We start from the raw sequence: 16870 nt of genomic DNA, 5'->3' as shown, positions 1-16870 counted from the left end.
GTCGGCTCGGACCTATTATGTATTAATTGGTTTTCAACTATTTTTTGATGTGATGCCTGCTTCTATGTTGATAGTTCATCCTCGGAATATTTTTTTGTTTTCACTATAAACCTGTTATTGCAATACATAAAATTATGTCAGAATATATAGTATTTGCTTCTATTTTTATTTACCTATCCATAAAAAATGATTTGGCGAAACTGGATGTCTTTATTTTTATGTTTTTTTCTAGCCGACTTAACGTAAACAACTCCACAATAACAATGCAAAAATTCAAATAACTGAACACACACGCACATACAACAATAGCTGTGTCTGGTTACCCTAAAATTTGTAACAATTTGTACCAATTGTTGCTGGAAGTCGTCTGTTAACACAAAAAACCAGCAAAAGAGAGCGATTCGAGAGAGACATTTTGACAGTTCTTTCACTGAGAGCTTGCAAATTCTTGCTGGACAAATTTCTTCTAGCAAGCACTTGCAAGCTCTTCTTCTTCCTGAAAGCAATCAATCATCTGTTTTTAATTTGTTGTTGATTTATATTTGTGAAAATTAAAAACCATTTTATTGTGGAAATAACATAGTCTAATTGTATTGTTTTATGGAAAACAAATATGTAAAGTGGAAAAATACTTTTTTGTTTCATTTTCTTTTTTATTTTTAATAAAATACAACGTGTTTGCTTCCTTTATTGGCGGACAAATTGTCTGTTTTGGCAAGCCAGCTGATTGCTTGCTGGTTTTTGCTGGGAAGGTGTCTGTTTACTTTTTACAATTTTCTAGCAAAAGAGAACAAAAACCCCTTACTCTCTGAGAAAGTTCTTGCTAGAAAATTTTTGCTGGGAAAGTAACCAGACAGACTTAATGACAGCTGCGAATATGACTTAAAGACAACCTAATGTAAAGACGTGAAAAATGCTACTTGAACTCCCTAAATTAAAATCGTGGCGTTCGACGCTTTTCTACGGTTCATTGTTATTAAACAATTGAGTTTACATTATAATGTATGTAGTTTAAAAAAAGTGGCACAAGGTATGAAAAAGTGGCACAAAAAATCAATAAGTGGCACATTTTTGGTCTGTTCCTTTACTTTTGAAAATGGTAAGACCGGCAAAAGTAGTAAAAGTTGTAAACTGCCCCCATATGAATTGTATGGTGTCAGAAGATAAAGGAACGCTTTTCGAGTAAAAAGTGGTAAAACTTTAAGATTCTTGCACGTAAAGGAACAGAGCTTTTGTATCAATAAAAAAAAGGTATCACAAAAGTATCAAAGCCGAAAAAAGTATCAAAATTGATACTTTAGTGGCACAACGGTCACGCTGGCCACACTAGCAAGCAACCGCAAAGCTGTCATTCAATACTGACAATGTGTACTTTTTCACATGTATGTTGTCACTTTGGGTATACTAATATACAGACCAGCTTCTGTCATACATGTGAAAAAGCATATGGTGTGATATAGCCATTAATATGATAAAATGCAAATTGAATTCAAATTGATATACAAAATGAATAATAAAAGATAAACAATTAAGTTAAGAATTATGTGTTTGTGACTTGAAAATATGAGAAGCGATACGTTAATAAAAATGGCAAAATATGAAGTGTTATTCATATCCTTTATCTCCTATGTGTATTCAATTGGTAAGTTTATTTTATTTTTAGACAAAAATTTGCTTTATTATTGACAATTTTTATATGCTATAGTAAAAATGGCAAACTTTTTAACAAATTAATTATTTGTTTTTAATAATTAAAAAATCATCATGGTAGAAAAATAAAGGTAATATCATTTGGTATTTTCTGTAAGTTAACCTTTCAGATCCAACCCCCATGTCAAGAGTATGACATGTAAGTCCATATTTACATTAGGCAATTTTCCTTGCGGCAATTGTCAGTTTGTAGGTGAGAGAGGGTGTTGAGAAGCAAAGGGTTACCATATGCCTCACCCCTCCCCCCATCAAACTGACAATTGCCGCAAAGAAAATTGTCTAATGTAAATATCGACAAAGACAAAAACAACATTTGTTTATTTACATTTGTACGTTTTTAATACTTTTAAAATCGTTTTGAAAATTAATCGTTTTGGAAATATATTGTTACGGAATTAGATTTAACTAATGTCCGTGTAGACGTTGTTTTATTCCCCGATACGATTTGTACCAAACAATGCTTTATTTACTTTATTACACTTATTCAGAACCGACTTTAATTACTAAGCACACAGCAAGTCTCTAGTTAGCACGCAGCTATTCTTTTACCGATCTGTTCAGTTCAACGCTTAAAACACAACTAACTCCGTCATTGCCAGTTCCCCTGTATTTATACCCCAAAGTCTCCCTGTTCTAAAGTCCTCTAGAACACATATGGCAACACCTCGAATCTGTGCAGCGAACACACAGACGCACATTCGCACTAAGCGAACAACCATACTCACATACATACATGGGGAAATACAATTGGACGACAAGCACAGTAATGACGTAATTACAACAACAAACAAATGCAAGAAATCAAAAAGTGACAAACTAAACAATAATTACATGACTATGGCAAAACAAAATAAAAGCACATTAATGAAAGGTAAAGTAACATCTAGAATAATGAAGAGAGTTCTACATGGTAGTTGTTGTTGCTTAAATAAAGTAACTGCGTAATAAAAACTTTACGTTACAATTCAAATTTTTAAATTAACGGAAATTAAACTAAATTAACTTAAACCTATCAGTTACATTCGTAACAATATGGTGGTTCGGAAGAAGACTGCAGACTTGCAAACCTGTGAACAGACGTTTCTTTTTCAAAACCATTATGTATGTACAGACATTTCGTTCTCAAGTTTTGTCCAATTTACATTAGCAACTTTTTCGTCATTTGGAGCTGTTTCGTCATTTATTTGCTAAAACAGGCAACATTTTGCGTCATTTACCATACAAAAATAAATGACGATAGCTGCGTCATTTATTCTAAACAACGCACGAAAACACCATACTATTATAAGCAGCCCAGTTTTTTTTGTTATAAACTACCAAAAAATGCAACTGTTTTATGATGTCTTTGTTTGTTTGTGTGTGTTGTAGAAAAACAAAAATACTCAAACGATGACAAAAGTGAAAATAAATGTTTAAAAAACTTGCAAAAATTATGTTTTTTGTTTTTAGAATTAATTTAAGTTATTTGATACACATTTGTGTCGTGAAATTCCTATTTCTCTGAATAAATATATTGTGGGCGTGTGTTTTTTTGTTATTGTATAAGTGTGTATGTGCGATTGTGTGCGTAAGCAAATGACGCAAAAAAAAAACAGATGTAAATACCCTGTAGGAAATGTCAATAGTGAATCTATACTGACTTACTACTGACATTATCAACAGTACTACTGACAAACTGTAGACAACTAATGTAATTTCCTATAGACATTTTGTATGAACGTGTCATTCGGAAGTCAGTACTGACAATGGAACTAGTATGTCAATAGTAAGTCAGTAGTTCCTGAGGAACCATGTGTTGACATTGGAGGTAGTGAGTCAGTATAGACATTGGAGGTAGTAAGTCAGTATAGACATTGGAGGTAGTTAGTCAATAGTACCACATTTTCAATACTAAATTTTTTAGCTTATTTGGAACTTTTCATAGATAAAACAGCTATATAGTACGTTTAATAAGAAGATGAAGCTACACATTTGTTTAAATACTTTATTTCATTAAAGAATAAAACAAATAATATTGAAAATGCTAAAAATGTACAAATTGCGTATTACAGTATTTTTATATTTTTAAATGGCTAAGCCAAAGATTCCACATAAGTAAAAATTAGTAAATAAAGACAATGTTTTCAAGGCAGCTTAAACATTTTAACATATAAATAATAAAAAACGTTTTCGTTTTATTTTCTTGGCCAAGTCGCACCAATGACTTGTCTGCTTAAAATAGTCTTCTTCTGTTGCACTTAACGTTTTATCAGGCGATTCGCTGAATGTTGATATAACATCTAGGAATTGAAAATAATAAACATGTATAAATAAACATAAATAAAAATTATGTCCTTAAATTTGCTTGCTTTCTGCCAAATAATTCTTCAACTTTGTAACTCATTATAATGTTTAGTTGCATTCAGCATTTCCAGCGAGACGGGACAATATATACATCAGGCTCCACACTCTTTTCTAAAGGTTCCACATAATGTCTAATTGTCGAAATTTCACCACAAATGTTGTTAGTCGCCTCAGAATTCGTACCTTGCTATAGAATTGTTTATTTTTGACATGTCTTTTATATTTTCTTTTGCTCATACTTGTTATTGAAATTATATGCTTTAAGTTTTCACGATATTTTATTGATTTTTACAAAAACACTTTTTTCACCAACCGCAAAACTGATTTTACGCCAAACAATTAAGAAAATTAAAAAAAGATGCTTCGTTGGGCTATCATCTGTCAATATACACAATGCTTCTTCTTATTAAGGTAAAGGTATCAATAGTTGACAACCTGGTGACAAAGTGTTGACTTTGTCACCATATTAGTAGACAAAGTGGCGACATGTCAACACATGACCCCACACTTCCTACAGGGTACATTTCATTTGATTCTAGGATTTCGTAAAACGAAATCATTTAATGTGCATATGTAAATTGGACTTTTAAGTATTTACTTCATTTTAAACCCCTGTTTTTGTAACTTATTTTTCTAAATGTAACCAACATACACACATACATATTTTTTACAATTAGGTATACATACATATGCAATCATTTTTAGCAATGAGATGTTGTCAAATAGATATTTTTGAACAAATTGTAAACATATAATTGCACAAGGTTACCTCTTTTTATTGCACCATGAAAAATCATATTACATTATTCCCAGTTCTAAACTAAAATCAGATACTTACATAAATAAATAAGTAACACTAGAAATTAAATATAACTTCCTTAACATTTATTTAATTTATTCACACAAAATGTACAAATGCTGGTTCGGGATCCTTCTTCTCTAATGTCGCTACATTGATGTGATTGAGTGGAGTACAGCGAGCATGGTTTCTCTGTGTTTCCTGTAAAAAACACATGTATAAAAAATGGTCTTATTAATAAAGTATGTCATATCTTATATTAGGAAAAGGTCATATAACTTTATTAAAAATTAGAAACTTAAAAAAAAAAAATAAATTTTTACTAATTAAATAATAAAAGTGTTATTTCTATTTCTTTCCAGATTTTTATGTGGTGTCCGGGAAATCTCGATTTTAGGGAAAATGAAGAATGTGTTATCGCAGTATTCTCTTTTCGGTCGTTTGTCATATATAATTTTTAAAATTTAAATAATATTTCGGGTAACGATGAAATTTTATAGCGGAAATGTTTAACGCGAGCATAATGAACATATACAATTTATTGGTTTCGGATAAACTTCAGATCTGTTCCTTTACGTGCAAGAATCTTCAAGTTTTACCACTTTTTACTCGAAAAGCGTTCCTTTACTTCAGACACAATACAATTCATATGGAAGCAGTTAACAACTTTTACTACTTTTGCCGGCTTTGCTATTTTCAAAAGTAAAGGAACAGCCCATTCGTATTAGATTGTTCGCTTATTATAGTGTTTCAGTGATATGTCGGGTATTCGGAAGTGGATCTACGGTATGGAATCATAAAAGGACGGCATTTTATAGCAAAGGTGGTTCGTTTTGTTGTTGTATCATTAGCGTTCGTTATTCCAGTTGTAGTGTGATTTCAAATATTCGAAAATCAAAAGCTCTTCTAGGTTATTTTTCATTGGAATATATCCTCTATTCTCCATTGAATTGGTAAGTAATTATTTTAAAACATCATTTGTGTATAATTATTTTGTTTTTATACCATATACCGCATGTGGATAGGGCATTATAAGTTTGTTATTGCCCCAGTCTTTAGGCTAAAGAGGGTATATACATACTACTCAATTGGTACCTCCCACAAAAAATAAACCGACTGAAGAATAATAACGCAGTAGGAGCCGATGGCTTACCAGTCAAGCTGTTCAAGACCGATTATAAGGCAGTCATCGACAGCCCCTTAAGTTCAAAATTATTCCAAGTCATGTCTGACTTTAGTAATTGCGTGAAGCTTATTCGACTTTGAAAAATAACATTAACTGATAACAGTTAAAATATGAAAGAACCTCTCCGAACAGTTCAGTACCAAAAGAATTTTCAGACAAGGAGAAAGCCTCTCGTGTGATCTCTTTAACACCCAGCTTGAAAAAGTTTTACGAGATGCAAACGACAGAAGAAATGGCACAATATATGTACACCAATAGTCACATATGCCACCGTGGTACAATGATATGCACGCCCGCCTTGCACGCTGAAGGTCGTGGGTTCGATTCCCCGGTCAGGTAACATCAAACATTTTTCAGCGGTGGCAAAATACCCCTCAGTAATGTTGGCGATATTTCCTGAGTATTTCAGCCATGTAAAACTTCTCTACAAAGTGGTGTCTTAAGACACCCCGTTCGGACTCGGCGATAAACAGTAGGTCCCATATCATTGAGCTAATATGAATCGGAGTGCACTCATTGATATGAGAGAAGTCTCCCTTGTCCCTTGCTTGCTGGTGCTGACGACATTGACGTCAGGGGCCGACCAGTAAAAGAAGTAACTGATACCTTAAAGAAGGTCCATGGAGAATCTGCTAAAGTGGGTCTGGCAGTAAACAGCGACAAGACCAAGTTGATTAGTATAATTTAACTTATCGAGATACAACGATTGCGTTGGCTAGGCCATGTCATAATTATGAGAAGAGATGAAGCCGCATGCAGAACTGGATCGCCAAGGCTTCGATGGAGTAAACAAGTGGAAGACGAGTTTGAAGAACACCGTATTCCAAATTGGAGAAATAAAGCAACAAATAGAGAGGAATGGAAATCTTTTCTCAGTTCGGATTATAGGACATAGGTTCTGTAGAGGGCCAACTAAGTATGAAAGACGGATTGTATGGCAACGTCTGCTGCCTCAGGTCTCTCATTCTGTCTGATATTTTTGAGCACTTCTGAGTAGCTGTAGCCTTGGCTCAATAATCACAGCACCTGGAAGATTCCACACTGTCTTCTTCCTTTTTATACCCTGCACCATAATATGGAGGGTATAATTAAATTTGTCATTCCGTTTGTAACACATAGAAATATTCATCGGAGACCCTATAAAGTATATATATTCTTGATCAGGGTAAAGTTCTAAGTCGATATAACCATGTCCGTCCGTCCGTCTGTTGAAATCAAGATACAGCTCGCAATTTTTAAGATAGAGCTTTGTAATTTGGTATGGAAGTTTCTAGTACTCCAAGGATGTTTGGTATTGCAAATGGGCTATATCGGTGTACGTTTTGATATAGCTCCCATAGAACGGTACCACCCGATTTTTGGTATTTTGAGGTTTTAGCCTCATTATCACACCAAAATGGCGGAAATTTGGTACTTAGTCTTCGTTGGGGGTATGAAACTTGCCCACAGAAACCTTCATATAGCCCCCATAGAACGGTACCTCCCGATATTCGGTATTTTGAAGGTTGTGGCCACAATAATCCACCGAAATGCCTGAAAGTTGGTATTTAGTCTTCTTTGGAGGTATAAAATTTTCCCCCAGAAATTAGTCGGTATAGGTCCACGCCTTCATATATCCCCAATAGAAAGGTACCTCCCAATTTTCTGTATTTTGTGGCCTTAATAATCCACAGAAATGGATGAAATTTGGTATTTAGTCTTCGTTAGTGGTATAAAACTTTCTCCCACAAATTTGTCGGTACAGGTCCATGTCTTAATATAGCCCCCAATACAACTCGTGGTGGAGGGTATAACAAGTTGGACCAGGCCGAACTTAACGCCGTTCTTACATACATATTTAACAACGGTTTTCTATTGTTGCTTTTCTCTTCTTCATGTTGTGTTATAATTAATATGCTCTTCCTAATATGCTCTTCCTAGGATCAGATTCGAAAGGTCTTGGCGCACTTCTCTTGGGTTGAGACTCTTGGGTGGTTTGGTTTGTACTACGCTGTGAAACTGATTAGCTTGTTTCTCCTTTTCGGCCGTTTTCTAATTGCTTCTGTAATCGGCAATTACGTTGAATAGCTCGTCTAGTTCAGAGACTCTGTTTTGGAGATCTTTACTGAAGTTACGCGCCTTATTGATTAACAATCCTGCTTCATTTCTGACATAATAAAAATAAAAGAATAAAAAAGAAAAGGTCAACCTAGTTAGAAATTGGCTCGGCCTTCTTCATTCTTTTATTTTATGTTATGTCAGAAATGGAGCAGGAAAGCAAGGCAACCAGGCGAGACAGCTTATATACCCAGGCCTTAAAAGCCGACATTATTATAGTTGCTGCTGTGGTAGGTTGTGGAGATTATTTAATGTAGCTTCTTCTGTTTCTAGTACAATTGTCGGTGAGGTAACGCGTAAAGCTCTTCCTTCAGATTTTTTTGGAGTTGTCTTAATTTTATGTTGCTGATTCCTAAAGGCCTGCGTACATAAGCTGCTCTGCCTGATTGCCTTGCTTTCCTGCTTCATTTTTGACATAATACAAATAAAAGAATAAAGAAGGCCGAGGAAATTTCGAACTGGGTTGCCCTTTTCTTTTTTATTCTTTTATCAGAAGTAAGCAAGGTAAGCAGGCAAGGCAGCTTATGTACGCAGGCCTTAACTCAAGAGTCGTTGTCTTTACCTGTATAAAAGTTAAGGCCTCGACACATAAGCGGCTGGATTTCTGGCTGAAGTCACTTCTGGGAAAGGAATAAAGAAATGTCAGAACCACATTTGAATTAGGTCGAACTTGGTCTTTAGTCATTTACCGGATATGACTTAAGAAAGAATGCTATGCTTCTTATGTGTCGAGGCCTTTATCCTATAGTTAAAGTTTATCCTATAGTTAAAGCCAGGTCGGGAGCAGATAAGGACAGTTGTATCAACAGACCTTGAAAGGCCAAATGAATGGCGACGGAATAAAGAGCATTCTTTTGGCGGGGCCGAAAATAGGAAACTGAAAGCCATTTCGGTGGGATTGCACTCCCACATACTGAGGGATAAGTTTTTAATATTATTGCATCGTGTTCCATTTTCGTAGACAGGTTGTCATCGAGGATTGTTTGATTTGTTGGGCAGCTGTATTGGAAGACGGCGACCCGAGAGCCGCTCGCTTCGAAAAAGACACTATCACTATTCACATGTTGGTATTCTCTAAAAGGGAAAAACTCCCTTAACGACATCCGGACTCCAGTCTAGCAGGGGCTATCAGCCCCTCGGTTACGATATCCAAGCAGATGTCTCTTTTGTGATGCTGCCGGTGGAGTAGAGAGAATTGGAAAAACTCCGTATCATTACATATCTTCTACGATTTTGTCGGGCACACTTTCATACAAAAATTGGTTGCTGTTCCCCAGCTCCAGAGCGAAAGCGGAATAGGTTTCGCTCCCAGGTGAGAAAGATACTACCATATAATTGTAGTGATTAGACTGATCCATCAATGCAACACTTGTGTTGCATTCTTCTTATTCACTGATTGTGCCTAATTTATATCGCCCTTGGCGACCAGTCCCGATTTTAATGAAATTAAACTGGTAGTAGAACCGGAGACTTTTTTCTGGTGAATGGTAGAGCTCATCCACCTTCCAAGAGGGAAGTAAAATATACCTGGAAGCTCTGTGGAGGGCAGCCACTTTGTAGGAGCTTTCTAGGTAATCTCAAAGGGGCGCTGTCCGATGCATGATATCGCAGCCCCCGTGCAATGGTGCTCCATCGTTTAAGCCGTAATGGCGAGAAACATGTAAAACTTCATCGCGACTTATCCTATCTACTTTCGCAAATATCCACGCCATATTAAAAATCATATTTTTTCAGAAGGATATTCTACTATTAAATCCACAGTGAGCGGCTTGCTGGTCTAAGTACATACTGGAACACACCAAAAGTTGTAGTATTCTGAAACTTGAGTAAGTGGAGCGAAATCTTACCGAAATGGCTTCTAGGCTAATACTGCACCTGCCTACGTCTTACTAAAACCTAGGAAGTCTTGAAAAACGCTCTTAGTTCTATCGCCACCACGGTAGATGTGAAGGTCCAGGCTTGTCCTGGTTTATGTGGGTCTGGCTTTGAACACAGTTTCTCAAAAGGATTCTGCGTCAACCCTATTATGGCGTCTCTGCTTGCGTAGATAACCATGGAATGTAAAACGTAACTTCACACAGATATAACGGCATCAATTTTGTCTTAACAATTGCAATGAAAACCAACATCATAAACGACGAAGTAGAAGGACAAGGAGCGAACTACCCTTTCAAACCCAGCGGAATGACAAGTGACAAGGGATGGTGGCGATTCGTCTAAAACTAGAAGAAACGCCTTTTGCTAAAGTCGGAAACAACGTAAGAGCGATGAACTCGATAGTGAGTGACGCAAAATATATCCACAAAACCCTCTGTGATAATCTCATGCAGGCGGTAGCCATTAATCAACAGCTGAGAGAAAACAGGGAAGTAATTGCACTGAGCAAAGTTGTGGGAGAGACCCACGAAAACGAAAAAATGGAAGTGGAAAAGAAGAATACATGATCACGCCAATAAGCGCTCAAAAATAACTGTCTCAATTTCACTGGAGAGCCTAAAAGGAATCAAGCGCCTGTGGAAAATTAGGCCCAATGGACCACAGTATGAGGAAGAAAAAAGAAAATGATAATTCAGAACCAGTAAGGAAAGGATCAAAGTCGGGCGGGGCCGACTATATAATACCCTACACCATTGTGAATATGTAAAATATATATGGGAGCTAAATCCAAATCAGAACAGATTTTGATATAACACTGTGTGTCATTTTTCGAGTCATGGTTTATTAACCACATTCTGACACCACAGCGTTATAGAAGACCAAAAATAAGAAGACACCTGTCCCGGCGTTTTTCCCTATCGCTTCAACTTTCGCGGATATGGGCCCACCGAGACCTCAGGCTTTGATGTCAAAAGGAATAATTTTGTCAGGCACATATCTTCTAAACCGCTTGGAATTTTGGATTACTCGTGGAGGCAAAGTTGTAGCTCTCATCCTAAAGAATATAATTTTGAACACATAAAATCCACTCGACCTCATCTTCAAGGTCCAATTTCCATTATGTTTTTTTCTCGGATTTTTGTCAAGCCGATCAAAATAGAAACAAACGACCATCTAGAAAAATGTTCGTTGGATCTCAGTAAACAATTTTTAGAACATTTGAAGTCTGTAGAACCGGTTCTTAATGGCCAAAATAGCTAAACAAATGCGAATGTTATCTTTTTTTCTTGGTTTCCGCTCCATAGATACTAAACCGTTCAAAATTCAAGAAAGCAATCAACCACAATAATGTAGCAACGACATCAGCAAACAACTTTGTGATACATACGAAATGTCTATGAGCGGTTCTTAAATCCGAAAATAGCAAAAACTTTCGAAAATATTAGATTTGTATACTTTTTTCTCCTATTCTGGTCCACAGATACCGAACCGCCCAAAAATTAAGGATTCAGTCAACTACAAAAATGTACCTAAGATTTCAATAAACAACTTTCTAGAACATATAAAGAATCTAGGAACGGTTCATTAAGCTCAAAATTTGATTATTTTAAATCATTCTTTTGTGTTAAGGTCCGTAAATGACAAACCTTTAAAATTTTCTTGAATTTTGAACAGTTTGTTATTTCCAGACCTGAGTAGGTGGAATCATTAAAAATAATATTATTGTTTGCATATTTCAGCTTAAAGAATCATTCCTAGGATCTTTTCATGTTCTAGAAAGTTGTTTATTGAAATCTTAGGTACATTTTTCTAGTTGACTGTATCCTTAATTTTTGGGCAGTTCGGTATCTGTGGACCAGAATGGGAGAAAAAAGTATAAAAATCTAATATTTTCGAAAGTTTTTGGCTATTTTCGCTTTTAAGAACCGCACATAGACATTTCGAATGTTACAGAAAGTTGTTTGCTGATATCTTTGCTACATTATTGTGGTTGATTGCTTTCTTGAATTTTGAACGGTTTAATATCTATGGAGCGGAAACCAAGAAAAGAAGATAAAATTTGCATTTGTTTAGCTATTTTAGCCATTAAGAACCGTTTCTACAGACTTCATATGTTCTAAAAAGTTGTTTACTGAGATCTAACGAACATTTTGTTGGTTGGTTGTTTGCTTCAATTTTGATCGATTTGATATCTACAGACTAAAATCCGAGAAAAAATATAATCAAAATTGGACCTTGACGATTTTGACTTTGAAGATGAGGTCGAATGGATTTTACGTGTTCACAATTATTATTCTTTAGGACGAGGGCTACAACTTTGCCTCCACGAGTAATCCAAAATTCCAAGCGGAATTTTGCCTGACAAAATTATCCTTTTTGACATCAAAGCCTCAGGTCTCTGTCGGCCCATAACCGCGAAAGTTGAAGTGATAGGGAAAAACGCCGGGACACGTGTCTTCTTATTTTTGGTCTTCTACCACGCTGTGGTGTCAGAATATGGTTAATAATTTTCGTGTCGCATAGTGTAATTCTTCACATTTATTTGTAGACCAAATTCCGTCACATAGTCCAAATTTCATCAAAATTGGACATATATAGCGTGTTTCGTGCATCAAATACCTCAAATCGGTCGAAAATATATATGGGAGCTATATCTAAATCTGAACCGATTTCTTTATGATTTGCCACAGTTATTTCTAGACTAACCACCGTCGCACATTCCAAATTTCATTGAAATCGGACATATATAGCGTGTTTCGTGCATCAAATACCTCAAATCTGCCTAAAATATATATGAGAGCTATATCCAAATCTGAACCGATTTCGATATAATTTGGCACACTTGTTTCTAGACTAAATACCGTCGCACATTCCAAATTTAATTGAAATCGGACATATATAGCTTGTTTTATGCACCAAATGCCTTAAATCGGGCGAAGATATATATGGGGGCTATATCCAAATCTGAACCGATTTTTACCAAAATAAATAGCGTTCGCCCTTTGTCCAAAAAAACTATCTTCCCCAATTTTCATGCGAATGGGACAATAAATGCGACCTGTACTTTGTTTACAAAAATACATGGACAGGCGCACAGACGGACGGACAGACAGACGGACATGCGTAAATCGACTCAGAAACTGATTCTATGTATATCCCTAAAAGGAACTATGGGTCTATCTCGTTTCCTTTTGCATGTTACAAACTAATGCACAAAGACATAATATCCCTTAACACAAGGTGGTGTTGGGTATAAAAAGACGGAGAAACACCCGGTTAGAACCATTTATACCATGGAGGGTATAATTAAATTTGCCATTCCGTTTGTAACACATCGAAATATTCATCGGACACCCTGTAAAGTATATATATTCTTGATCAGGGTAAAATTCTAAGTCGATATAAACATGTCCGTCTGTCCGTCCGTCCGTCTGTAGAAATCAAGATACAGCTCGCAATTTTTAAGACAGAGCTTTGTAATTTTGTATAGAAGTTTCTATTTCTCCTAGGAAGTTTGGTATTGCAAATGGACTATATCGGTCCACGTTTTGATATAGCCCCCATAGAACGGTACCACCCGATTTTCGGTATTTTGAAGGTTTTAGCTTCCTTATCACACCGAAATGGCTGAAATTTGGTATTTAGCCTTCGTAGGGTGTATAAAACTTTCCCCCAGAAATTTGTCGGTATAGGTCCACGCCTTCATATAGCCCCCATAGAACGGTACCTTCCAATTTTCGGTATTTTGAAGGTTGTGGCCTCAATATTCCTCCGAAATGGCTGAAATTTGGTATTTAGTCTTCATTTGGGGTATAAAACTTTCCATATGAAATTTGTCGGTATAGGTCCACGCCTTCATATAGCCCCATATAACGGTACCTTCAGATTTGCGGTATTTTGAAGGATGTGGCTTCAATACTCCTCCGAAATGGCTGAAATTTGGTATTTAGTCTTCATTTGGGGTATACAACTTTCCATATGAAATTTGTCAGTATAGGTTCACCCCTTCATATAGCCTCCATAGAACGGTACCTTCCGATTTTCGGTATTTTGAAGGTTGTGGCTTCAATATTCCTCCGAAATGGCTGACATGTTTTATTTAGTCTTCGTTGGTGGTATACAACTTTCCCCCAGAAATCTGCCGGTACAGGTCCACACCTTAATATAGCCCCCATCGGTATAGGTCCGCGCCTTCATATACCCCCCATAGAACAGCACATTCCAGTTTTCGGTATTTTGAAGGTAGTAGCCTCAATATTCCAATGAAATGGCTGAAATTTGGTATTTAGTCTTCGTTGAGGGTGCAAATCTTTCCACCTGAAATGTGTAAGTGTAGGGTCACGTCTTCATATTGCCCCATAGAAGTGTACTTCCCGATTTTCGGTATTTTGAAGGTTATGGCTTCAAGATTCCACCGAAATGGCTGAAATTTGGTATTTAGTCTTCATTGGGGGTATTCAACTTTCCCCTCTAAATTTGTCGATTAGTCCACACTCTCTGCCCAATATTCCAACGAGATGGCTGACATTTAGTATTTAGTCTTCGTTGGTCGTACAAAATGTTCACCCTACGCCTTCATGTAGCGCCCATAGAACGGTACCTCTCGATTTTCGGTATTTTGAAAGTTAGCCACATTATTTTACCGAAATCGCTGGAATTTGGTATTTAGTCTTCCTTATAAATGAAAGGAAACTAATTGCTCAGTTTTACTTCAATGCAACTTGTGGTGGAGGGCATAAAAAGTTCGGCCGGGCCGAACATATCGCCGTTCTTACTTGTTTTTTTTATTGTTTTAATAGGTCTGTCTGGTTACTTTCCCAGCAAGAATTGTCCAGCAAGAACTTTCTCAGAGAGTAAGGAGTTTTTTTTCTTTTGCTAGAAAATTGTAAAAAGTAAACAGACAACTTCCCAGCAAAAACCAGCAAGCAATCAGCTGACTTGCATAAACAAAACAATTTGTCGGCCAATAAAGGAACCAAAGGAAGCAAAAATTATGTATTTTATTAAAAATAAAAAAGATAATGACCCAAAAATGGAATTTTTGCACTTTGCAACTTTGTTCTCCAAAAAAACAATACATTTAGGCTTGCTATTTCCACAATAAATTTGTTTTTAATTTTCACAAGCATAAACTACCGAATAATTAAAAGCAGCTGATTGATTGTTTTCAGGAAGAAGAAGAGTTACGAGTGCTTGCTAGCACAAATTTGTCCAGCAAGAATTTGCGAACTCTCAGTAAAAGAACTGTCAAAATGTCTCGCTCGATTCTCTCTCTCTTTGGTGGCTTTTTGTGTTAACAGACGACTTCCAGCAACAATTGGTACAAATTGTTACAAGTTTTAGGGTAACCAGACAGACCTAATGTTACGGGCTGCTCGTATATGTCGGTTTGCAAAGTAGTCTGACACTGTCTTGGTTTGATTTCTGCTCCAATGATTTGCATTTAAAACTTTTACTTTTCTTTCGATTTTTTTTTCAAAAGCAAAAACTATTACTGATTTTTTCTTACTAGGCGTTTACACACGGACAGTATTGGCAAGACAATAGCAAAGTTACAAACCATTTTCACCTATACATTCACACTTTTCTCTACACGTATTTAAAAATTTGTAAATGTATGTGTGAAAAAGGTTTGTATTTTTGCTATTGTCTTGCCAATACTGGCATTTGTAAACGCAGGGTTATACATTTTCATTCAATTCACTTTTTAAATTCTCACCTGTAACTATCACAGCATCCAAATGGGCAATATAACTTTTGGCCAAACGTAATATTTCAATTTTTGACAATTTACGGTCATAAGGTTCGGTGGGAATAAGGGTGCGAAGGGTATTGAAGGCACTGTTTACACTGAAAATAAAATATACTAATTTTTATTTGAATTAAAAAAAAGAATTTTTCTCTTGCACCATACCTTTGTGTTCGACAACGTTCTCGAGCATTGACAGCATGTCTGGGTTTACCATTTGATGAATCAGATTCTGAATGACTTATACGACTATTTGAACACATTTCCATTTGTCCATCATAGTTTGAATAGAATTCCATGGCGGTAAAGAATTTGTTAGTGAATAATTATAATATTAAGTAGAAAAATTATTATTTGTTTTAAATATTCTTTTATTAATTGTATTTTGCTCTTCTGTGTAACTTGTTGATGGCTTTCACCCACACAACGGACTGAAATCATTACATTGTTCTCCGTGGCACTTATAGTCAGTCACACATTTACTCAAACGGCCAGCCAAGAGCGTTTTGGGTATTCCCCACAGCCTCCACAGTCTCCTTGTGAGAATAATGGCCACAATAAGAAACATTTGACATTGTTTTGTTTTTTTATCAGCATCATCCTCATCATCACCATTTAGTGAAAATAGAGTACTATTTCTGTTTTTGTTTTGGTGGAATATCATCATGGAAATGAACAAGAGAGAGCATATTAATGGTCATTTGAGTTGGCTACTGTGTTTTTGTTGTTGTTAGTTTGAAATTCTATATAGGAAAACAAACCCATAACTGCACACGCATATAACATTTCGGAATTACATATTTTTGTGGCATTATTATTTGTTTCGTGGGCATCCATCCATCCACCCAGTTATCCACATGCGCTCGCGCACCAACATAAACTAACAAAACGCTTGCTCTTCTTATGAGAACTCTAAAGAACTGTAAAATGAATTAAGTCATTAACGACGACAAATTGTCCATACAAACACTTGTTATGAGCAAATTTATGTGAATGTGGGGTAGAATGATAATGATAGAGAAACTAACAATGTGAACAAGTAAAAACGAAGAAAGAAATACTCTCAGCCTGTGTGAATTGATGTACTTTTTCCCCAAAAACGTATGTA

At 36.0% G+C, this 16870-nt stretch overlaps 1 protein-coding gene across 1 annotated transcript; it reads right to left on the bottom strand.

Moving 5' to 3' along the window:
• Positions 1 to 3680: 3680 nt before the first annotated feature.
• On the bottom strand, positions 3681 to 16197 carry LOC141398529 (transcription factor 15). Its single transcript, XM_073975859.1, has 3 exons — positions 15928 to 16197; positions 15733 to 15863; positions 3681 to 5053 (listed from the first exon to the last, which is right to left on the bottom strand). The coding sequence occupies exons 1-3, from the start codon at positions 16059 to 16061 to the stop codon at positions 4932 to 4934; spliced, it is 387 nt and encodes a 128-aa protein (XP_073831960.1). The 5' UTR covers positions 16062 to 16197; the 3' UTR covers positions 3681 to 4931.
• Positions 16198 to 16870: the final 673 nt, after the last annotated feature.

The sequence above is a fragment of the Musca autumnalis genome, unplaced genomic scaffold (assembly GCF_047663935.1).
Source record: "Musca autumnalis isolate F117 unplaced genomic scaffold, ASM4766393v1 scaffold_3, whole genome shotgun sequence".
Lineage (NCBI taxonomy): Eukaryota > Metazoa > Arthropoda > Insecta > Diptera > Muscidae > Musca > Musca autumnalis.
The sequence above is the reverse complement of the archived record's forward strand: the minus strand, read 5'-3'. Positions and strand labels throughout refer to the sequence as shown.